The sequence below is a fragment of the Teleopsis dalmanni genome, chromosome 1 (assembly GCF_002237135.1).
Source record: "Teleopsis dalmanni isolate 2A chromosome 1, ASM223713v2, whole genome shotgun sequence".
NCBI lineage: Eukaryota > Metazoa > Arthropoda > Insecta > Diptera > Diopsidae > Teleopsis > Teleopsis dalmanni.
The window spans coordinates 172,035,799-172,061,506 of NC_051846.1; the positions used below are offsets into that span (position 1 = coordinate 172,035,799).

The 25,708-nt window shown below is 29.5% G+C and overlaps 2 protein-coding genes across 4 annotated transcripts in view; one reads left to right on the forward strand and one right to left on the reverse strand.

The window, feature by feature from the left end:
- Positions 1–13,910, forward strand: part of LOC119670147 (otoferlin-like) — a 55,172-nt gene extending 41,262 nt beyond the window's left edge. Inside the window, exons 10-26 of the mRNA XM_038080291.1 lie at positions 2,483–2,567; positions 6,649–6,805; positions 6,872–7,058; positions 7,403–7,498; positions 8,057–8,740; positions 8,816–9,013; positions 9,079–9,195; positions 9,303–9,455; positions 9,542–9,742; positions 9,898–10,958; positions 11,019–11,388; positions 11,452–11,996; positions 12,057–12,303; positions 12,366–12,616; positions 12,681–12,919; positions 12,975–13,251; positions 13,311–13,910. Coding sequence (XP_037936219.1) covers positions 2,483–2,567; positions 6,649–6,805; positions 6,872–7,058; positions 7,403–7,498; positions 8,057–8,740; positions 8,816–9,013; positions 9,079–9,195; positions 9,303–9,455; positions 9,542–9,742; positions 9,898–10,958; positions 11,019–11,388; positions 11,452–11,996; positions 12,057–12,303; positions 12,366–12,616; positions 12,681–12,919; positions 12,975–13,251; positions 13,311–13,491 — 5,049 coding nt within the window. The 3' untranslated portion in view covers positions 13,492–13,910. The remainder of the gene's footprint in view (positions 1–2,482; positions 2,568–6,648; positions 6,806–6,871; positions 7,059–7,402; positions 7,499–8,056; positions 8,741–8,815; positions 9,014–9,078; positions 9,196–9,302; positions 9,456–9,541; positions 9,743–9,897; positions 10,959–11,018; positions 11,389–11,451; positions 11,997–12,056; positions 12,304–12,365; positions 12,617–12,680; positions 12,920–12,974; positions 13,252–13,310) is intronic.
- Positions 13,911–15,043: 1,133 nt separating this feature from the next.
- LOC119670150 (probable phospholipid-transporting ATPase IH) overlaps positions 15,044–25,708 on the reverse strand; it is a 29,311-nt gene continuing 18,646 nt past the window's right edge. For all 3 annotated transcript variants that reach the window (XM_038080301.1, XM_038080300.1, XM_038080299.1), the window contains exons 3-11: positions 20,160–20,285; positions 19,477–20,023; positions 18,998–19,412; positions 18,114–18,723; positions 17,765–17,909; positions 17,199–17,701; positions 16,325–17,138; positions 15,914–16,240; positions 15,044–15,836 (exon numbers count right to left, since the gene is read on the reverse strand). In XM_038080301.1, the coding sequence (XP_037936229.1) occupies positions 15,617–15,836; positions 15,914–16,240; positions 16,325–17,138; positions 17,199–17,701; positions 17,765–17,909; positions 18,114–18,723; positions 18,998–19,412; positions 19,477–20,023; positions 20,160–20,285 (3,707 nt within the window). In that variant the 3' untranslated portion in view covers positions 15,044–15,616. The remainder of the gene's footprint in view (positions 15,837–15,913; positions 16,241–16,324; positions 17,139–17,198; positions 17,702–17,764; positions 17,910–18,113; positions 18,724–18,997; positions 19,413–19,476; positions 20,024–20,159; positions 20,286–25,708) is intronic.

Here is a 25,708-nt window from a genome sequence, read left to right on the forward strand (position 1 = left end):
CATTTACAAAAGAAGAAAACTTAATGGTTTGAGTAATCAACGATTAGCTATAATAATCGTCAATAATCTTCTTACACATACGAGTAGAAGTGCTTTACCTTGAAAACGTAATCTTTGATGGAAAAATTGACAACATAGTTCAAAGGTTGAAAAAAGGCTTTTAATTTCTCCAAACTAAAAAGTCGGTTATTAAAAAATATGTAGGTAAAAATTGTACAATGCCTATTAATTACATTTCTATTTGAAGATAGTTTTTTTGTCATAATACCTAAAATTTTAAATTTCTTATTATCAAGAAATTAAAATTAATTTCTTAATGAATTTCTAAATGAATTACTTATTTTTAGAAAAATTAGTAATAAAAATAATGAAAACACCTTAATAATATGATAAAAGTTAATAGTTTACACAAAAATTGTCTAGGAATATAAAAATTAATATAAATTTATTTTTTTTTATTGACTTCAAAAGGAAGTATTACTTTGGCTATGGAGAGAGATAAAGAAAAAAAATATCAATTATATTTTTTACCTCTTGTATTCATTTTTTAACAAAATGTCTCTTTCCGTTCTATTTAAATCACTGTTACGTTAAAAATCCTTAGAGCATTGAATTGAACTTTAGATATTAAATTAGAATTTTGTTTTAGAAAAGAGTTATAAATCAATATACCTCAATATATAATATACATAATATCTGGAATTTTTGATAAAACAATCGAATAATGATAACATATTTTAAAATGTTCAACATTTATTTTCTAACTTTTGAACTAAACACTATTGAATTCAATACAATACTGATAACACTTCATCCAATACTTTATATACAGGTTGACTTATATACACGCCATTTTGACATTTCATCTTTTATCTGAATACACAGATGATAATTTCGATCTGTGAATTCAATTCTTTTTACAACCCATTTAAAGCTGACGTACCAGTGATTTCTTAAAATAGACCCTAATATTGCTCAGTGATAAAGTTTTAGAAAGTTTATCAGTAACATAAATTCATTTCCAACTTCATTTCCAACTATTCATCGATGGATTATAAAGTTTAAACCTGTGCATACAACTATTAAAAATGAACCACCTAGTGAGCGTCCAAAAAGTGCAACATCACCATAAAACATTGACAAAGTCCACGACATTATTCGTAGAGATACAAGTTTGAATAAGCTCAAAATTGCTGATACCATGGGAGTTTCAGACGAACGACTAGTCTATATTTCTAAAAAAGAGTTACGTATGTAGAAGCTATTCAGAAAGTTAGTACCGCATTCATTAAAAATTCAATAAAAATTGAATTGAAAAGAAATTATTCGTCGTAACCTGCATAATTTTAAGCAAAATAAAATTAATTTTGTTCGTCGTTTTATAACTATGGATGAGACCTGAATCTACCATCATGATCCTAAACTAAAAAACCTTTGTAGTGGTCTGAAGCTAATTATTCAGCTCTAAGCAGATAAAGTCAGAAACATCGGCAAAAAAATTTATACAAATTGCTTGAACACACACCATATTTCCCAGATCTGGATCCGTCTAGCTTTTTCTTCTTCAAAAATTTGAAGCTATTCCTTCATGGAAAGGGTGGAACAGTATATTGCAAAGCTTCCGAAAAATCATTACAGACATGGTATAAAATTATTAAAGCAACCCTAGAATAATTGTGTTGAAGTTGCGGTAGACTATTTTGACTAATTTTATTAAAAAATTCAGACTATTTCACATTTACTTTCAAAACTTTTCAAACAACCGTTTATATTGTGAGCTGTATGAGATAGGGCTTTCAACTCCTTTAGCAGATTGACTTTATCGCAGAACTTCTACTGTAGTCACTGTAGAAAATTCCAGATTTTGTACAATCAGAACTGCAGCAGTTAGAAGAAAGATGTTGTAAAAGAAATAGCTGAATATTGGTTTGCTGACATGTAGGTCTGAGAAGATTGATACATTCCACTGCAGTTGTCTACGGACTAATTTGTTTACCGGACATCATAAATATGAATTCTTAAAATAAAGTCTTTACTTGGAGTCGCATATCAAAGTCTGTTATAACAAAATGGTAATTGGACTACTGTTGGAACTCTGCCTTCACTTAAACCATCCAATCGATGTCAAAAAACCATTCTGATTTATTAACTAAAAGTCATATTGTCATAATATTCTAACACATACTGCTTGAAGGTGTTTTCTTACAAAAAATCATGGGTTTCTATATAAATGTTAACTGATGTCACATGGTTTTTAAAATGGTCTTTTATATTATCTGTCTTATATCGATTTATTATTCTTAAGAAATATTTTAAATCTTTATAAAATCAAGTAATTTATTGTCGTTTAAATTTTGTTTAATTAAAATTTCCACATAAATCACACATTTATTTCAAAAAGTTAGAAACAAATACTTATATTAACAAATTATGAAATATTAAAAAATTTTTATTATTACCCTTAACTTAATGAACATATCAGGTCATACAATCAAGGAAGTTTCTACGTTCTGGTACGCTTGTGGGTTCATTTAAAATAGACTTATCAACCGTCTATGATGCGCCTGGTACTTAAATAATTACAATTAATATCGTTATGCTCTTTTTTTTATAAATGTTATCAATATATGTTTAATGTATGTATGTAATGCATATGTTATGTTGAAAGTTTAACTACTGAACAGAATTTTATGTCATTTTATTTAATTACTACTTAAAGCATATCTCTTGAATTACAAAAAAAAAAAACAAGAAACTTTAAAGATCATCAATGTAAATTGAAAATTTCCATCTTCATTGAATTTGCCAAACTTCTATTTATTGAACTTTAATATATTTGATTGTAATGATGTTTCTACTCTCTTTCTTTTCTTTCTTTCTGGTTTATTTCTTCTTGTTTTTCATTCAAATACGTTTTTTACTCTATTTATTTACTTTTGATATTCTAAAAAATTCAATTCAAAACTTTAAATAAACAAAAACAAAAATAAAATATTTTACAACTTTCCAAAATCAAAATTCTATTATATACTTAATATGCCAACCTTGCCCGCATTTTACACACACAAACCTACAAACACATGTAAACACCATGGCAATAATAACATATTAATTCGAAATTCAATAAAAACCAAACATAATAAAAAATTCATGAAAAATAACACCAAAGGTGCTACAAAGTCGCAGTGTCCTACGTCCTAACAAACTTATTGGTAACTTCAAATTGGATGTTGCTACTGTTTGGAATCATAAAGGTAAACAACAATCATACATACACACACAGATATATATATATAAATAGCACATCACATTAAAACATATGTATATTATTCACACATATTTACAATTATATGCATTCCCAAAAATACTAACTAACATTTACAAGCATACCTATAGCAATACCGTCTTCTTCCTTAGGAATTCTAATGTCCTTTGAAACATCACATTTAGTTACTTCAACTTAAATTTTATCTTAAAAATTTTTTCTTACACATTTTGTTGTCTACTTTTCGGCTGAATGTAATTTTCTTTACGCCTGACATATTTTGTAAGAGTGTGTGTGCATATGGTATTTTGAATTTCATTGCTAAAAGAAATAATCTCACATACCCAGCATATTTTATTGTTAAAAATTGTATTTGAAAAATTTTTTGTATATATATTCATTCTTCCTGCTCTTCATGCTAACATATTTGCCTGCTCTTGCCTTTATTTTTTTTTTTGTAATTTTTTATTTGTTAAGTTTTAAATAAAAACATAACTTTTCGCTTAATGTTTTTTCTCCAAGGAGCACATGAGATGTTTGTTTTTTGATTTAAAACACTAATTCCATGATACTTGCCCTTTCACATACCAAATAAAAAAAAAACAAAAAAAAAAAGAAATTACCTTCTAAACTCCTTGAACCAGAAACTGATTCTGAAAAGGTAAAGTGTAAACAGTAATGTTAATTAAGATTGTAATTGATTTTTACATTTAAATTGACTGTATTCATGGTGAAGTAAGTGTAATCTGTAGCGAGTTGTGTTTAAAATGATATTAATTGAAGGAATGGTATTTTTAGGTTTATATTAAATTGCTTTATGATGTTTAATGTTTTTCAATTTTACAATAGGGTGGGAAAATATGAAAGGAAACAAACTTTAATTGCTTATTATATCTTCTTGGCTTTGAATTTGCAAAAAGGATAAAGGATAACAGTTTAAATGTGTATCTATAATTTCAATTACTAAGTTAAGTGCTTTAGACTAATATCAAAAGAAAATTTTATTTAATTTTTCATGTTCTTAAGTGGTATGATTCAGTAATAAATTGTGGGAAATAGAATTCTCAATTAAAAATTTGTTTAAAGTTTCTAAAGCACATTTAGTTCAAAGTGTTCTAAGCAACAAAGTGTTCTATACAACAACAAGTAATATAGGAAATACTAAAGAATATTAATGCTTACTACCTTTATTTTTATTGTTTTATTTTATTTCTAATAGAAACAAAAATCCTCAACAAAATTCTTGCTTTATCAGTAGTTAAGTAAGGTTAGATTGAAATAGCGCGTATTGATGAAACTATCAGCACTTGCACCGAGACATATCTGTTGTTATACAACAGCAAATAATATAGAAAATACTTTAGAATATTAATACATACTACCTTTATTATTATTACTATTTTCTTTTATTTTAAAAAGAAACATAAAAGCAACAGAATTATTAAGTTTGATCTTGAGTTCGCTACGCAGTTCCACATAGAGACATTTATTTTCCATGGTGATGCCCTCAAAGTTGCTTGGGATAGGCGAGTTACATTAGTCATTGTTATCCCCATGTATAGTTGTTGTTAAACCTTTTGCATTTCCAGATAAATCTAAACAAATCGGAAAGTTTTACATTTGTTATATCTGTCAGTCCAATGAAGAAACAACCTTTAAGACATAAAAGTTGCTTCGTCTATATTGTCATACGAAGATATGAAAAGTGATTAATGGATTCTAAATTTTCTTCATCATGCCGATCCCTGCACAATTCTTTGTCAGAATATACTACTGTTTAACATCGGTGCAAGTACACGAACTGCAGTTATCCTAAAATTTGTAAAGCATTTCATTTTACTTCTGTCTAGTCTAAACAATAAGATACTAGCAACCCTACAATCTTCATGATTAGTCCACAAGTCATTTGTCACCACTATAGTAAAACCTTCAATGATTCCAAACAGTTTACACATTAGTACCTAGTGCCGACTTCACTTATGTTCACTTCAAAATCTTTTTAAGTCATTTCTCTGCTACTTCTTTCCTGTCAATATTGCTATGTCTAGAAGTTCAGTAAAGAGAAATCTATTGATATTTGATGTTTATCAATAAAACATGATATTTCAATATAATCCTCGATTGCACCGTTCCGATTTCTCTAACTGTTCACAAAGATTGTGATATTCGGAAATTGTACTAGCTTATATTAAGCCAACTGTTTTTTGTTAGCGAATCTCTCGGTCTATGAGGTTACAACTTTTAGACAATCGGTATGATTACCATATCTGCATATCTTTTAAAAAGATGCCAATTGCGAATCTAAACTTATCTACAGTACATTCTTTGATTTCTTATCACTAACTAATATTCCAACTGCTCTCACCATATGATTACTGATTCTCAACTTTACTTTATGTTTGTCAATAACCCTTCTTATATTAGTCTATTCAGGAGAGCCTATTTGCGGATGATATGATCAATCCAGTATCATTTATGATAAAGAATTGTCAATACGATTAGTCGCTGACATTTATTAGATATTGAGACAAAAATTTCGTTCTATTCAAGCACTATTTCTAAAGCAGATATAGTTGCTTTCCGACTGTGCGATAATCACCTAACTTTTCATAGTAGTACCAGTTTTGTTATATGGTGCTATGGATATGAATCCATGAACAAGTAATTTGTTCATTGATTGAGATTTTCGAGAACTTTAAAAATTGCCCGTTATATTTTTTGCTTAAATATAGCTTCATAAGACTGTTATGTAAATTCTATTATCCCAACCATTTGAGACTCAATCTGCTGAGATATTTTAGCCGTCGTTATGAAAAGTTAAGATACGTTGTTGTCAACAGTTTGAGAGTTATAGTAACTTTATAAGAGTTACGAAGAATTGCTCTGTAGTTATGATTTCTACAATATAATAATATATACAAAAAATTTAAATTATGTAGTCATACAATTCAGTCGAATTTTAATTAAATAAATAGAAAATCAGATATTATTCTGAGAAATCAATCCATGGAATTATGTATTAATTATTTTTATTTAGTTTTTGGCTACTATTGCTTCACTTTAAAACAATTTATTAAACTACGTAATATGTATATAATATATTGTTTGTTTTACATTCACATTTTGTATTTCAAAAAATTTATATATCATTGTATATAAAAGTAAAATATATAAAAGAAATACCAAATAAAAGTTTTATATTATTATTACTTTCAATAACAACAATTTTTCTATTAAATATAAAATATTTTTGACTCGTTTTTGCATGAAATTTGTTAATATCTTTTTTACTATAAATATTTAATACTTATAATATTGAATATAAATATATTATCATACACATTATAATAAAATTTTGATCTTATGTGAACTTTCCATACTAGATCATCAATTCTATCATAAATGGGCGTTACTCTCTGATCCTGATGATTTCTATAGTGGGCCTAAAGGTTATTTAAAATGTGATATTGGAATTATTGGAAAAGGTGATACCGTAAAGGTGCCTCAAAAATCTGAAAAAGATCCCGATGACATCGAAGCGTGAGTTCTTTTCTTTGCTTAGTTGAAACATAGGACAAAATAAACTCTTCTTCTTCCCCTCATTAGTAATCTACTGCTACCAGATGGTGTGCCTATAGAACGTCAACGTGCTAAATTTATAGTTAAAATATATCGAGCTGATGGTTTACCCCGTATGAACTCATCTTTAATGGCTAATGTGAAAAAGGCATTCACAGGTGAATCAAAGGACTTAGTAAGTCCTTATGTGCAAGTTTCCTTTGCAGGATTAATGGTATGTTTATTTATATAAATTTTAAATGCCTAAATTTCTTAATTAATAATATAATATTTACATTTATATTTAAATAAATTTAGTTTTTAAATTTTTTTTATTTTATGATATATAATTTATTTCATATCATTAACTACTTCTTAACTTAGCCTTAACGCTAAGTACTTTAATAGTACTTTTGTATTTAGTACTAAATAAAGACAATAATGAGTACGTAGTTTAAAAAAATTTTATATATTTTACTATTTTTAAAAGCTAAATATTTATATAAGCTAGTAAATATATAATAAAACTATAATTATAAAATTTAATCACTCCTTATCATTTGTTCATCAACTTTTTAGGGTAAAACCACTGTAAAGAGGAATGCATATGCACCTATTTGGAATGAGCAACTTGTATTTACTGAAATGTTTCCACCTTTATGTCAAAGAATTAAGGTAAATATTTAATTAGTTAGAAAACATTTTATATTTAAAGGTAGAGGACTGAATGATATCATGGCAGTCAATATCTTTAACATTTTATGCAAATCATAAAACAAAACAATTTGTATATGACAGAGAGTAGAGTGCAAGCTACTCTACTTCGTTCTTCTTAATTTCTGTGATTAATATAATAAGATCGGGTAATCGTAGAGCATAAACATTATGTATTCTCAGTACATCACAACCTAATAGTTTCAATCTAGTCTTTATAAAGACTGAGTAAAAATAGAACAGTGGTCTGAAGATCTTGTATTTTTCGCATTCTCGAGACAACAGAAGGTCTGTGATAGCACCCTATGTTAGATAACATATGTGATATGTGTCTCAAGACAACTGGACTGGTTATCTGATGGAGATAATGTTTACTATAGAATTAAAGTTTAATAATCTTAAAGATCGTAAAACAATATTTAATAATAATATTAACCAATCAGAAAAACCCAATTTGTGTTTACTGATTTAATTTTTCATATTATTTAAATAATAATTATTATTACATAATTATTTCAGATACAACTGCGTGACGCCGATCCTATGAAACCCTCAATAATTGGTACTCATTACATTGATCTAAAACAAATATCCAATGATGGAGAGAAAGGTTTTTTACCAACATTTGGTCCCTCATTTATACATCTTTATGGTTCTACACGTGACTATACATTGCTGGATCAACATTCAAATCTTAATACTGGTCTTGGTGAAGGAGTAAGTTATCGTGCAAGACTACTAATAGCAATACGTACAGAAATAACTGATAATATTGAAATAAGCACGGAGAAAAATGTTGAACTCGAACCAACTTATCCCATATCAGAGTCTTCCTATTCAAGAAATGAAGAATTTTTTTTATTCGGTTCAATTATTGAAGCCTCAATGTTGGACAAAAAAATTAGTGATAAAACTGTATTCTTCGAGCTTAGTATGGGAAATGCTGGGAACTCCTTGGATGGACACAATGAGAGCTTTTCAACAGCAACCGACGATGGTGAAGATGTGTGCGTCCTGGAGACTGTCGATACAACTTCTTTTAGTAGCACTACAAGTGCTTGCAAGCCGATAAGTCACGATAAATCCCATTATTATTTACCTTATTGGGATTATAAACCATGCATGGATGTAAGGTGTACACTACCTGATTTAAGACGTAGAATGTACAATAGCAATATGCTATCTAAAATGACAGAGAAATTGGTAAATATATAATATATTTTATATAAAATATATAAATAATATATATAACAAGATTGCTTTATAAATAAATTTTAGGAGGATGGTTTACAAGAAACAAAACATTACATCGAAGATGAGGACCCTAAAGCAGAAGTACGTTTGCGTACAACGTTGGAAGAGTTAGCAGCCACTTGCGTCCGTTATCAAACTATTACCAAGACAAATGCTTTAGGTGCTGGTAGTGGTAAGACAAAATTGGATAAGGAACGCCAAAAACTATGTCAGCGTGAAATTGTAATTATATATAGTTAAAAAATATATAAAGAGATAAAAATTTTATAATCACTTTTTTATTATAGGAAAGTTTGGGAAACTTAGCACGTAACTTACGCGCTTTGGTAACAAGAAATTCCTTAAAGGAACGTTTCAAAACAGCACAAAGCTACCTACAGAAACTTAAGTTTTTAATTGATGATGTAAGTTAATTTATGGAAAACTACTATAATATAGTAGTTTATATTCGATTAAAGGCTTATATATTTTTATTACAATATGCAAATATATCTTTATCTCAATTTATTAGCCACAACATTCGCTGCCCGACATTTTTCTTTGGTTAATAGCGAATGGAAAACGTTATGCCTACCACCGCATGTCAGCGAGAGAGTTGGTCTACTCCACAACCGAAGAAGAATCTGGAGTTCATTGCGGCCAAATACAGACTATATTTCTGAGAGTAAGTCAAATCAATATTCTCTTATCACTCTTTTATTTTAACTCTCTCCAACTCTGTTATTAAATCTTATTCTCTTTTTAACTCAGTTGCCCGGCAGACAGTCCACAGGTCCCGCAAGTTGGTTTATACAAGCTAAACTATCGATATATCTATGGCTGGGTGTAGTTACCCATAAAGGACATTTCTTTGATGGTCTACCAATTGGTTATGATTTATCGCACGAGCTTAGAAATGCAGAGCGTCCTGGTGCAATGGCGCCAAATAATATACATTATCTGGAAAAATATGTAAGAAACCGAATTGTTTGATATTATGTTATTAATAATTGGTTAGTTAGCAGTTTAGTTACTTAGTAGTTAATAAAACGTTTCAAAGTTTAAAATTAATCTGAGCTTAACAATTATATAAAAATCTATATTCATAACCATTTTTTAATTTGTAGACTTTTCAATTACGCGCCTATATATATCAAGCCCGTTCCCTCATTGGTTCAGATGCTTCAGGATTGAGTGATCCATATGCTACAGTTTATATTACTGAGTTTGCGAAAACGACACAAGTTATAGAAGAAACACTGAGCCCCACATGGGATGAACTATTAGTTTTTGATGAAATTCTAGTTTATGGCTCGAAGGATGATATTAAAAAAGATCCACCTACAATAATAATTGAAATCTATGATCAAGATAAAGTAGGTAAATCTGAGTTTATTGGTCGAGCAATAGCCAAACCACGTGTGAAATTGCGTGAAAATGCTTATGTCACACCATCACTGGAATGGTTTGACATAGTGCGTGGTCCAGACAATGCTGGAGAGTTGCTAGCCGCATTTGAAATGCTTGAAATTGGTTCGAGTGATATGCCACGTTTAACGGAACCAAAATCTTTACAAACAGAAGTTAAAAAGGATCGTAACGCTCCACCAACTCCTGGAGCTATTTTTCCTGTACCGAAAGAAGTACGCCCACATTTAGCTAAATTTAAACTCGAGGTACTCTTTTGGGGATTAAGAGATCTTAAACGTATACACTTTATGTCTGTCGATAAACCACGCATTGATGTTGAATGTTCCGGTAAAATTCTTAGTTCCAACATAATACAAAATACAAAAAAGAATCCGAATTTTCCAAATATGCTTAAATCAATTGAGTTGGAACTACCTTTGGAAGAGACATATGCACCACCGATTACAATAAGATGTGTTGATTGTCGCTCATTTGGGCGGTACACATTGGTTGGCACACATCAAATAACTTCAATTCATCGCTACATGTATAAACCACCGCCTAAGGAAGACATCACTAAATACAAAACCATTGGAGGTCAAATAATACTGTCAGCACCTTTAACTGAAGAAGGCTTAAGTAACTTAGTTGATAGCTTTGGTATGCAGTCAATGCTTGCAGGTAATATGCAACATCCTAATGTAAAAAACTATTATGGTGGACGTCGTTCATCATGCGACCAATTTACAATGTATGGCGCAGCTTGCGTCACAAAAATGTAATACTCCATTTACAACCATTATTATCTCATATAATAATATAATAATGCATTTTTTAGGGTTAAGAAACAGACACCGAAGAAGAAATCTCCACTTATGGGTCATCATAAAGACGATAATATAATTAAAGATCAAGATGCAGATGATGAACTCAGTCGCGATTGGTGGACAAAATATTTTTGGTCTTATGAACGTCTCATCGATGCTACAAAAGCAGAAAAAACTTCTGTAGCTGACAGATTTCTCATGGCGCCACAAAACGTTGTTGGTAATACTAAATCCGGTATCAGGGGAAATAAGTTTGTACAAAAATTAAGTCCAAAAAGTATGGCAGGACTAACACGTGGTAAAACTGACCCACAAAGTACACAAATTTCACCACATCAACAGTTATTAAAAAATGCTATGAATTCAACTGCGCTATGCCAGGTAAGTTCTGAGTTCAGCTCTAAGAAAAATCGTAGGTTTGCATGTAGAAGTGCTCACTTGCAGATTTATCCTAATGAGCTAGAAGCACAGCAGGATTTCAATTACTTCCGTGAGTGGTTACATTCCTTTGCACTTTATCGAGGCAAAAAAACTGGTGATTCTACCGAAGATGATAATCGCACTGTTGGTTTTTTCAAAGGTGCTATTAAAGTGTATAAACTACCACCACCGAAGGGTACAGAGTTGCCCATACCAAACTTACCCGCCAATGATCCAATACATGTATTGGTGCGCGTTTACATTATTAAGGGAACTGATTTGCATCCCATGGATTTGAATGGTAAAGCCGATCCTTATGTAGTATTACATTTGGGCAACAAACGCATATCTGACAAAGATAATTACGTTAGTAAGCAATTAAATCCAATATTTGGAAAATGCTTTGAAGTAGAAGCCACATTTCCGCAAGATTCAATGTTGACAATGCAAATATTCGATTGGGATTTAGTTGGTTCAGATGATTTGATTGGAGAAACGCGTATTGATTTGGAAAATCGTTTTTATAGCAAACATCGAGCGACTTGTGGTTTATCTTTGCGCTATGAAGAGTAAGATATTTTTTTATAAATACATTTAGTTACATATGATATTTTTTATTGTATTAATAGCGGTGGTTATAACCAATGGAGAGATCCACTTAAGCCTACGCAGATACTTTCGAAAATATGTAAAGAAAATAAACTAGATACCCCACATTACTTTCAAGATCGTGTAGCAATTGGTAAGTATTGTATGACATTTTCGGATGAAGAAGTTATAGCATGGAATGGTCCCACCACATGTAAAAATCGGGACGAACACTTAGCTCTAGCTGTCTTACATCGCTGGGGTGAAATTCCAAAAGTCGGCTGCAAGGTTTGCTATTTTATTATATGATTTTTGTTTTTCTATAATTTTTATGTTGTTAATCCTTTTAGCTTGTACCAGAGCATATAGAATCCCGTCCGTTATACAATCCTGACAAACCTGGTATAGAACAAGGTAAAATTGAAATGTGGGTTGATATGTTTCCAATGGATATGCCATTACCTGGACCACCTGTGGATATAGCACCAAGAAAACCCAAAGCATATGAACTGCGTGTTGTCATCTGGAATACTGATGATGTGGTGCTAGAAGATGATGCCTTCTTTACTGGCGAGAAAATGTCAGATATTTATGTTAAAGGGTATGTTATTCTAATTCTATATAAGCAAATAAATTTAAATTTCACAAATTAACATTACTTACAGTTGGCTAAAAGGTCCTCAGGATATACAATCCACAGATATACATTATCGCTCCCTAACCGGTGAGGGTAATTTCAATTGGCGATTCATTTTTCCATTTGAGTACTTAGCAGCGGAAGAACGAATTGTGCTATCAAGACGTGAATCATTATTTAGTTGGGATGAAACGGAAGTAAAAATTCCAGCACGTTTAGAATTGCAAGTTTGGGATGCAGATCACTTTTCAGCAGATGATTTTCTAGGTTTGTCTGACAGTATTTAAATATTTTTGCGTACTCTACAAAACATTCTGTATAGGTGCCATTTCCTTTAACTTAAACCGCTTTCCACGTGGTGCGAAAACATCGAAGTTATGCACTTTAGATATGCTGAAAACAGATAATGTACCCACAGTTAATATTTTCAAACAAAAACGTGTACGCGGTTGGTGGCCGTTCTATATCAAAAAGCAGAATGAAGAAATGGAATTGACCGGTAAAGTTGAAGCTGAATTTCACTTACTAACCAAAGAAGAAGCTGAACAAAATCCAGCTGGTTATGGACGAAATGAGCCCGACCCTTTAGAGAAACCAAAGTACTACGAATTTTTCTTAAATTTTATTAATAAATACTAAATTTATTTCTTAATTTCAGTCGTCCAGATGCTTCATTTATGTGGTTCCTAAATCCTCTCAAGTCTATAAGATATATTGTTTGGCATAACTATAAATGGGCTATACTAAAAGCCCTTCTTCTTTGTGGTATTGCTTTATTCTTTATACTTTTCGTGTATTCAGTACCAGGATATTCTGTTAAGAAAATTATTGGAGCTTAGATTTGTAAAAAAATCTGAAATCTGTGGAATTGTAAAATAAATGAGTCAGACGTCAAACGGGAGAGTGTACCTGATTTTCAATATAGAATAATCATATCGGAATGAAACATATATATACACATATATAGACATATATACACTTTAGATAGGTAATAGTGACAAGAAGTTTTATGGTAACGTTTCAGGGTAAAAAAAATGAGATTTAATTGATATAAAACAAATGTAACAAAAGTTCAAATTTTGAGGTTAAGGTTAAGGACACACAGTTGGAACAAGACACATATACGTACAAATATATACCTACGTACACTAAAGAATTCCTACAAAAATTGTAAATATTTATGAATGCAAATCTATTTTCAAGTAGAGCACATCTAATATTTATTAAATTGTTTTTCTCAACATATATTATTGTTGTATATTTTTTCACAATGTAATATAAAATATTAAATAAAAAAATAATTAAAAATACCTGTTTACGAACTTATATATACGAATATAAAAAACTTGGAACAATGTATTTCAAAACAATCATATTATTCAATTTATGTAATTTAATTAATCAAAAAGAATGTTGTTATATATTTACCTATTTAAAATGTTTTATTATTGTTATAATTATTAGATATACTTATTATATTAAACTTAATTATGCCTCAAACGCTCTGTAAAATTTTGCTCAATTTAAATTTTGAAATTATTAATGGAATTTAATAAAAAAAAATTATTAAATGTATAAATTATTTTAGAAAATTTTTAAAAATATATAAACAACTTACTTAATAAAAAATATAAACTCTCTTTGGTGCGTGTTTCAAATAAAAACATAATTTTTTTTAGAAATAGAATTTTTTTATGCCAGTATAGATTTAACAGTTTTATTGCATTAGAATAATTTAAAATTGGTAGTTGGCTGGTAAGCGACATGTGCTAATTGTGTGGATTTCGTTCTCTCACAATGATATTAAAACTGTTCATTCATAATGAAGAAGTAAGGTTTCGTTACTTATTAATACTATTTATATCAAAAATTACATTACCTTATTTGCAGAATAAATAAATCACATCTCTACTTTCATATTATAAATGAACATTAATTATACACAAAAATTGTAAAATAAAAACTTTTTATTTTTTCGTTATATTCAACTTAATTATCATTAATTATATTCAAATAAATAAAATTTTAATGATATTTAATAGCTTCGTAAATTAAATTTCACTTAAGCGTACATTTTTATAAAAAAATATTTTCTAAAAACTAAAAATTTAATAAAACTTTTTTCATTAACACATTTTTTTTTTAATTTATAAATGAACTATCTAAAATAATAATTCTAAATAGCATCTGTATTTTTCGTTAATACTTTACAAAAGAAATCTATAAGAAACTATTGAAACTGAATACAAAATTGATTCTGTCATGGCGTCAAAAATTAAAAAAAAATTTAAAAAAAATTAAAAAAAAATTAAATAAATTAAATAATAAATTTATATAGTTATACTTAAAAATACGTTATACTAATTTGTAAATAAATACAATATTTGGCACGTTTTTAAAAACTTTCTTACTAAGAAAGTTATCACTGTACATAACTTAACTTAAGTAACACTATTCTATCAACAATATTTTACAAAAACGAAAATCGGAATGAAAAACAGTACATAGTCTATTAAGATGAAGTTATCTCTTCTTATAACTGTATGAAGTTAACTTTTTCACGTAGTCTAAAAAGATAAAATCAACTGTTCATATAAATTTGAAGAGTCAACTTTTTCCGGTAGCTTTTGTCTACGTTATCATTTCCTGTAAGGATTAAAGCTACGCTTCGGTAAGTTTAGATCTTTCTTGACATATTTAATGTAAAATCCACAGTCAGCGAAGACATATGTTCTCATAAATGTGTAGAGTTTACCCTTTTATGTAGTCTATAAAGATGTAGTCATCTGTTGTTTTTAGTGTACAGAGTTAATTTTTTCACTTAACAGTTGTTTGAGTAAACGTTTCCTGACAGGAAGAAAGCTATGCTTTGGTAAGCTTAGAAATTTTATTTCCATATTAAATGTGAAGTTCGGAGTCAGTAAAGACATATGTGTGTAGTCATGTTCTTATAGTCATCTGTTCTTACAAGTGTGTGGAGTTGACTTTTTCACGTAGTTGTTGTCTACGTAAACGATCTCTGCCAGGATAAAAGCTACGCTTTGGTAAGTTAAGACCTTTTCTTGCCATTCTAAATGTAAAGTCCGGCACCAAACAAGCCACTGTCGTTAATATGACAAACAACCAAACTGGCAAAGAACTCAAAAGGTAATTGTACGAATAGTAAAAATCAGTATCATATTGGCTATAAAAGAAAATAAGAAAAATTTAAACCAAAAATTTCTTAAAAAATAAAAATAAATAAAATTTAAATAAACTTACACATTAATGAAATTGTAAATAAGCGTAGTAACCATAAAAGCTAGTATGGAACCAACAATGGTTACAATGTACCAGTAGCTTAAATATTTTGACTCAAGCCATATTTTTAGATTAACTACAATGACTACCAGTTCGATCAGTAAAGCTCCAAAACATGAAAATTCAGCAGTTTGTCCAATATTTAATATGACATTATTTGTGGAAAATACGAAGTAGGCAAAATAAAATATTATTAGCGATTGATAAACACCATTGATCGTCCAAGCTAAGAAATAGGGCCAATGAAGTTGCTTATTGTGTGTGTTCTTTTTATAAAGTTCCGGTTGTCTGTAATAAGAAATAATTATTTAAAAATAAGTTTTGTTTTAATTAACTTTTTTGTATAAATAAAATAAAAAAACCTATCCTCACCTTGATAAAGTTTCTTCAGTGTAGGGTTTCTCAGTCAGTGATATAAAGAATATTGGCAAAGATGTATATATGACATTGTACAATGTTAAGAACAAAGAGTCATAAACAGAAGATGATGAAAACAGTGTGTGGAACTGGAACAAAAATTGTATGCCCATGAAAATAATATTTTTATAGAAGAAATATAACACCAAAAATGATAAACGTGTCGTGTGGTAGTGTCCATGTACCAATAGCAAACGTTTTAAAAAGCAAAATTTCGCAAAAGCAAAATCTGCACATCGTGCTGCTTGTCTACCTTCTTTACCCATAATACCAATGCCTACATGTGCTTCTTGAATCATAGATACATCATTCGCCCCATCCCCAATAGCTGCTGTATTATAGTTTTGTTTTGATGTTTTTATTAAAGCAACTACTTCACTCTTTTGCAATGGACTGAGACGACAACAAAGTACTGCAGTACATTTAATAGCCACATCCCGAAATTCGTCTGGAGTTTCAGCCAAAGCAACAGCTAAACTTTTACCATCAATCAAAAGCGCACAGTCGGTACCTATACCGAAAACTATTTCACGATCTAATGCATTTAAATGTATTAACATATCCTCTTTTCGTGTACAATCCATTATGAAGTACTTTATAGCATTTGGCGGTATGTGACCACAAGATAGTGCAATATTTAATGCAGTCTCCACTTTGTCACCTGTAAGCACCCAAATTTTTATACCAGCTTTTTGCAGTGAGATCAAGGTATCAGCAACTTCATCTTGTAATGCATCTTCTACTGCCGTTGCACCAAGCAAATCTAGTTCTGTAAATGAACATTTAATATATAATGATCATTTTTACTAGTGCATTAAATAATATATACCTCTTTCAATTTTAGCATAACACTGTTCACTTAATTCTTTACGATTTTCCAGTGAACTATTAGCGGCACTAAGTTCCAATAAAAATTGTTGATAATCAGCTTCGGCTATTCGTTTACGTGCTATAGCTAGTGTTCTTAAGCCATGTCTCGCAAAGTCGCTAATATGTGCATCTGTTTTAGAAATCATATCAGCCGAGCTATTTGCACACAAGGGAAAAACATAACTTTCAGCACCTTTAGTATAGATCCATTTTGTGCCATTTTCATCCTTGACTATAACACTCATACGTTTACGATCGGATGTGAACTCTAAGATATGTAATCGATCAAAATGGATTTCATTGGTTTTACCCACACTAAAGGGTCTTGTATAATCCATGTGTGGTGGCACAATGCGTACACGTAAAATATCATCATCATCTCCGGTATATACAAGACCCAAATGTGCACAAGCTTCCACAAGTGCTTTTTCATCTGGACTAGAAGCCTGGTAATCCATCTCACTATCAAAATAAATAATGATTAAAGCTTTACAAATTCTAAATATTTTTAAATAGAATACTTACTGTACAACTTGTTCAATTTCATTCTTCCGACGCTGTGATTCTTTGCGTATTAAAATAGTAGGTTGTCTTTGGAAATTTGGAGCGGCATAAGACTCTCGTGAAGCTGTACTCGAAGTTCGATTAATAACAGCTGCTGCTGGGTTTCCTACACAATGAAATACAATGATATTATTTTTATATATGTTTATTAACTATATATATTTAAATTAACAGAATTTTATATAATTTCATATAAATATAATTATATATCAATTTAGTATAGGTACGATCTTTAAAAAGTTTTGAGCGCGAGCATAAAGCAAATAGTTCACTGCGAATTATTAATTATAAATTAAGATAATTTCATTACCTTGTTGTGTAATATATGCACCCGGTGCACCATATGATTGTGAACGTCTATGACCGTGGACAGCGTTACTACCAAATTCCGGTAAATCCACTTCTGAAGTAGAACGATTAAATTGCATAGATATTGGTCGACCACTCGGCAAATTTTGCAATGAACTTGGAAACAATACAGGCCGTTCAGTTGATCCATTCACCATCTCTAAAACATTACCATTTGTATTAAGCACTGGTGGCAAGGATATAGTAACTGGATGTACACGTGTAGCAGGACGTGCGAAATTTGGACTACGTTTAACTATTTGTGGACGCTTACGTCGTTCAACTTTATTGCTATCGTCGAGTAATGGATTAACATCAGATGTGGTACTCACTTTACCATTAGGATTTGTGGAAAGTGAAGTTTCTAATATATTTGAATTATCCAAATTAACATCGCTTTGTTGACTAGATGTATGTGACTCTTCGGTGATGTCAGAAATCGAATACATTTTAGCTAAGCCAGATATTGCATTACCATCTTTACTTTCCTCTTTGGTAGTGGAATTTGTGTCTCCAGCTACTTGTATTGTGTGACAAATTGCAAGAGCTTGAAAGAAATTTTTTTGATCGTTCTAAAAATTAAAAAACAACAGTTCTAAATAATACTAAAACACGGTTAAAAATAAGTCAGTTTAAATTAAAAAAATAAAAATATATAAATAAAACATCAAGATATATTATATATATTATATATTATATAATATATATATAATATTATATATATAAATATATGATTTGATTGATATGATTATATGATTGATATATGCAATATATAGTATTTACATATATTATATACCTCACTACTATATCACTAGATGAAAAAGATATCTCATTACATATACTTACATTAAATTTGTTTATATCGAATAATGCTCCAGTACCCTCTTCTTGCAATCGCGTCTTTTTATAAACAAATTTACGTCCACTAATTGAACACTGTTGGAATATCATTTCATTTTTTGTTAAAGTACCCGTTTTATCAGAGAATAATATATTAATTTGCCCCAGTTCCTCATTCAGATTTGATGTATTAACTATACAAGGTTGATCTGTGTCTTCATCATATAATTGTGTATCCCACTCCATAAAGAAACCGCCAATAACACGATGCATTTCAATTGTTACATACAATGAAATTGGAATCAAGTAATTGAAAAGTATGAGAAATGAAAGATAATCCTGCAGAAACTGTTTAACACTATAACCATCCGCTGGTGGTCCCAAATAAGAGAGCTTAGGTATTACATAAAGTTCATCATAACTAAAATAGAAAAAAAGTATTCAAAAATAAATATATTAAATCAATTGAAATAAATTTATGTTACCGTTTTAAAAAGTATAAAATTGTGACAATCACAATCAATGCAATTAATACAAAAATTAGAAATCGATTTATGTAAACTTCACTGGAGGCAGATTTGTTACGAGTGAGACGACTGTTCAGCTGCAATTTGGTTGTCATGCCTGTGTAAATTGCACAACCAATTACACATTCCGTGTTTTTAACACGCGAACCACGTAACAATACATTTTCAGCTGATAGTGGCAGTACACGTCCTTCACCACCAGATAATTCTATTTTACCATTAAAGCTGTAGAGATCAGTCTTGGGGCTCTCGCATTCAATAACGCCCAATTTGTGCATTTTATTGATTTCAACCAAAGGTAAATCACGTGGCACCAATAACGTTTTCAAATTGGATTCTCCATCTAAATTGGCAGTCGTTATGAAACATTTTGCATGTGGATCTGATGAACGCAACAAAACTAAATCACATGGTACATCACAGTCACGTTCCACAACAACCAAATCACCCGGAGATACATATTGTGACTGTATATTCACTTCCACACCATTACGTATCACCGTCACTGTAAGAAAAAGTCAAATATGAAATATTAAAATTAGCTTGGATAATTATTACTATTATGTTTTTATTTTTTTTTTGATTTTATTTTTTACTTATATACATAAATTATAAAACAATTTATAAATGCGTGTACCCACCTGGTGAGCGATTAACTATGTTATCGGTCTTATAACGCAAGAAATCTTCATAGCCTTGCTTTGCTGCAGTAACAGCGATCACAAAAACTAATGGCAGGAATGATGTCATCGGCGATACCGGACTGTCTGTAAAACGAAAAAGATTTTTAAAAAATTAAAAAAAAGTCATTAATGATTACTCAACTTGTACTTTTATTTAAAATTTGGTAAAAAAATTATTCAAAATGCGTGAACAATTGTAACAAAATAATGAGGTGAGCTGATCTCATAAGCAAAGAGCTAATGGTCGAATATAGATTTGATATTTTATTTAATTACCTATAAGTAGTTTTTTTTTAATGTTTTTATATGACATAGGAAATACATGGAAAGAGATAAATAAAGATGGAACTTAATGCAATATAGTTAAATATATTCAACATACATTTTCTAACAAAATGGCATACTTGTGGGAGAAGATTTCATAATTTAGGGAATGAAAAATCGAGATGTTTTTAATATTGACCGAAAGAGATGGTGGCAAAGAAAATCCTACGCAAAACAAAATCAATCAGAACAGCATCAATGTCGGTCAATAAGTAAGTCATTATTGATTATTTTAAAGTCATTATTTTAAATTACAATCATATCTATTTACTTAAAGATACGGGATCTTTAAATTATAGTACCGTATATGTACATGTGGATGACGATGGGATGATGTACATTAAAGGGCCTCTGAATGAGCATATTTTAAAATTTTAATAAACATTTATATTATATGACGTATCTGCTTATAGGATGTCTGTGCTTCGTATAATGTTTGATACAACATAAACAAAAAATGTAACATAAGTGTTCTTTGGTCCGGGTGACAATGGGGTTGTTATTCATTATAGATTTCTGTGAACGATTATCATATTTTAAGCATAAATGGTCAGCCTTTCATAGATTGAATTATTAAATCATTTAGACCTATTCATATTTGTTGCCGTAGAATTGGTAGGGTTCAAACCATTTTATAGTTTGCTAAAGTCTAAAATGCTGTTTAACAGTAGGTCATATAGCTGATTAAGATCCTCTAGAAAATATATGCCTAGCAACTTTTAATAAAAATAACATCGATAAAACGGATTTTAACCGTATCAATCGAATTTTTCAGAGGAAAATCGTCGGCGACAGGAATGGTTCAAGGGTATATACATATTAAATGTCTTAATATGATTTATTATCTGACAATGACATCTTAACAAACCCACCATATTAGCTTTATAGAGCATTTAAATGAATTTGCTAATTTTTTATAATATAGTATAAGACTCATCTTAAATTTAACTATCTCTGTGGATTGTATTATACTCTTATTTAGTTATTTATATTATACTAAGTTTTTCTTACTGTTCAGTACCAAAGCAATGGTTACTTTCGCCAAAAAATTAACAGATTTAAAGATGTGGTATTTTTTACGATTATATTTGCATTAGTTTCAGTAACCCTAACTAGATTTGGATAAAGTTTCCCGTAAGATGGCTCGCCTTTGCTCACTAATAGGTACAACCAAAAGTTAACAAAAATTGAATCTCAATTACTCTAGGACTGGTAGTACATCTAAAACACGTTGATATTATGTTATTAAATATCATTTATATAAAAATATCTAATAATTATCAATATTAGGTAAAAGTATTAAGAAATTGAAAAATATTGCTCAATAATCTTTATTGATCTTTATTTATTTGTTTTATCTCTGTTCTCAATATTTTATATTCCAATATATTATTTCATAAAAAAAAACTCTTTAAAAAAAACTAAAATTTTATTTCTTTCGAAACTCAAAAAATAAACGTTTATCCAAACAAACAACAATATTCATAATTTGAACTAGAATCTGCAACAAAGTCTTCTTTCATTGAGAATTTTACGACCCATCATATTTTATAGTTTGAGCACACATAAGTACGCGTTCAATAGCTCAATAGAAATAAGAATTTTGATACAACAGCAATATTGGGTCTTAATGTAGTTTATGCAAAACTATAATAATTTTATGTGTTTATTTTATTGCAAGCAAAGTAGAATTAAACAAAAAAGACCATACATGTCTATAATTCAATGTATAAAGTTTAAGCTACAAATAGTATTATTTCGTTAAAATACCTAAGATATATAAAGAACCTATTTTGTTTTGCTTTAATAAATAGTTAAAACTAATATAAGAAAGACAGATTTTATAAGATACTATTGAAAGCCGTAATCAAAACTTGACTCGATTTATTCGCGTTCATATGGACCTACCATGTTCCAAGAAAACAGATGTACAACGTCGAGAAAGGCAGAGTTGTAGTTGAGACGCATATTGTAGATAAAGGCTTCTCAATATGTTAGTCTGCTGTATTAGTCTAAATCAACATTCTATATTGAAGTCAATTAACAAATTAAAACATTATGCCGAAGATTTTAGATGTAGTTTGCAGCTCTATATACACTTTGTTTGGGTATTAGCTCCGGTTTAATTTCCAAATTTTCGTTAATAGCCCCGTATGCCCCTTATATCAATAGCAGATAAATACTTTATTCTACATTTTTTTCATATCATTATAAATACTTTTTTTATAATAAGAGATAAGTCGCTAACGTACAATGACAGATTAACTAACAAAATTTGATGCCACTGCAATAGACCTTTGAGATAATAGAATAAGTTCATATTTTATGTAAACATTTATCAACATCTGCATTAAATGTATGCGTTGAAAGCATGTTTAAAGAAAGACTATTTTAAGTGAAGAATAAAATTGCAAATATACGGTTTACTGTGCTCGAGGAGCAGACTCTGTGACCATTATTGATCTTTTCGACCCTAACTAAACAGAAAACACTATAAATACTGTTAACTGTTAAAAACATCCTATCTTCCGAGGGGTATAGAAACTTCGGACCGACCAGACAGTCTAGTAAAGAATTTAACTAGAGGTCACAACCTCTTCCAAGCAGCGACGACACTCTATCCCTTTACACAAATCCATCTTATTCAGTTGACAACGCAAACCATTATGACCCTTGAGATAACCTGTCAACAACCTTAGTTTCGTTCTGCTGAGGAGGATAACCCTACTGTATTTGAACAGATGTGTTAGATCTTTTGCCTAGCGATTACCTGGAGTTTCGCGCCAATGTACAATAAAACTCTATCTTTTGAAAATAGATTGAATAATGGAACCCACAAATACATTTTGTACCAAGACGCATTAAATGGCTAAACTAACAGTGTTATATAGAGAAATTACACAAGCTTTGGGTTCTTCTATTCTTATATTTCAGTTGCAAATATCTTAAATATCTTATTTTCACAAGTATTACATAAAACAGTTAAGGCATTATATTACTATAATTGTTTTCATCTTGTTATCATAAGTATGTATTATAAAAAATGTCTAGTCATTGCATTTCAATAATTATATATTAATTAATTTTATTATTTATTTATTTTCAACTTAAATCATGATAACAAAAACAAATAAGTACTTAACATCTATATTTTTTATTTTTTTTTTGTTTATAAATTTACAGATTGAAGATACTTGTGGGCGTTCCATTTATGTAATATTTCCGAACAACAGAGTGAAATGCCACTTGACTTCAAAATTTCATGCCACCAACTTTTTTTTGTGACTTTGTGAAGATTTTTATTTATTAAAAAATAAAAAAGATAAAAAAAAAAAAGAAAAGTTCAATTGCACTTAAACATCTGAAATAACATAAAACACGTCAACGATTTTTAATTGATTTCGTATAGAAATGTCACACATAAATTCCAACTACAAACACAAAAATATTAAACTGCAGAGAAGAGAAGTAATACGAGCAGTAGAAATTGTACTGAAAATAGATCTTTAATAGGAAAAAGTCACAGCCAATTGCGCAATATGGTATATAGACGAAAGTATCTTTTTTCTATCAAATTTCTCAGTATGGCTTTTATTTGTTTTTGCATTAATTTGAAAGTAGTCGTCATATTTCATAGTTAGATTCGATACGACGGCTACGCCGAAGCAATGAGGAACGCGTGCATAATTGATTTTCATTTTGCATTGCATCTATACAATATATATGTATATATACATATCTTAAGAGTCAATAAAAAAGGCAGTAAAATAATAAAATAAAAATTAATAAAGATTCATTCCCATTATTAATGTATAGCGAGCATTTGTTAGGAGGTGATGGTCAAGGTTGTACTGTAAGACAGAAGTAAATTAACAGAAGCGTGTAAAATCTGCCAGAGACTCTGAGGCATTTCCTATAATTCAGCAAATGAGAAATAACTTTATTCCGTGTTGGAAAAAACAAGTTCAAAATCAGTTTCATAATTTAATTAGTAACTTTTCTAAGATAATTGATTTATAATAATTTTTTGGTTTTTTCTTTCGTTTTTTAAAAATAGATAAACTCATTCGATAATATTTTAAACTATAATTGGCTTATTTAAACAATTATAGCTAATTAATTATAAAAATATTTATAAATTGTTACGAAAATTTGTTTTTGTAACCAATAATAAGATGGATACACCAATTAAGTGGAATGCGAGGTATAAGGTAAATATCAGTGCTATAATATCTTATAAATTATCGGATTAAATAACATTAATTCATTACTATTACCTATGGATGTGAAGTAAAAAAGTGATTACAACCCGCAACTATTATATATTATAATATACAAGTTATAAATTGTATTATCTTTTAAATAAAAATAGAACACAAGCGATTCGTTTGATTAGTCTTTATTTAATGTATATCATGAAAATAATAACTTATGTCTAAATCTTAAGATCTTAGCATCACTTCTAACTTCGCATCAAAACATTACCATAAAGGCAATGTTTCACAAAAGATATATCAATGCTGAACTTGCAATTTCCAGGCATCATTTCCAGCCTTTGTTCTACTGAGCTTATGTTTACAATAAATTAGAAGCGTTGCTTCCAATTGAGATTATGTTTATATTAAAATAGAAGCGTTGATTCGATTTAAGATCATGCTTACATTAAATATGGAAGTGTATGTACTACATTATATATTTGAGGTATATTAGTTAGGGGTACGACTATGTCACTTTCATATATATATATAAAAACATATATTACATATATGTTATATATGTATACACGATATTACCAAAAATTGTGGCTATATACAATAAACATAATACTTACTTCAAAATTGCTACAACTAAAAAAAAAAAAAATGGTCGAATCCCAACACATAAGGAGATGGAATGACTTTTCAATAAAGCCGGTTGTTAGAAGGAAAAAACAAGAGTTTGTTAGAACACCTATTATGAAAAGAAGAAAACATGCAAAAAAATATGAATCAATGCAGTATACATCAACTTAAGAGCAATGAGAAAATTTAGAAGAATGGCAACGAATAGATAGCGATTAGGATAGACTGGTTAATTAAATACTGCTCTACTCGAACTACTACCAGAAGCTTCTGCCAGGTTTATAGAATTTGTAACGAATCTTTTAAAGTTCTACTTTTTATGTCTAAAAGTTCTACTTTTCA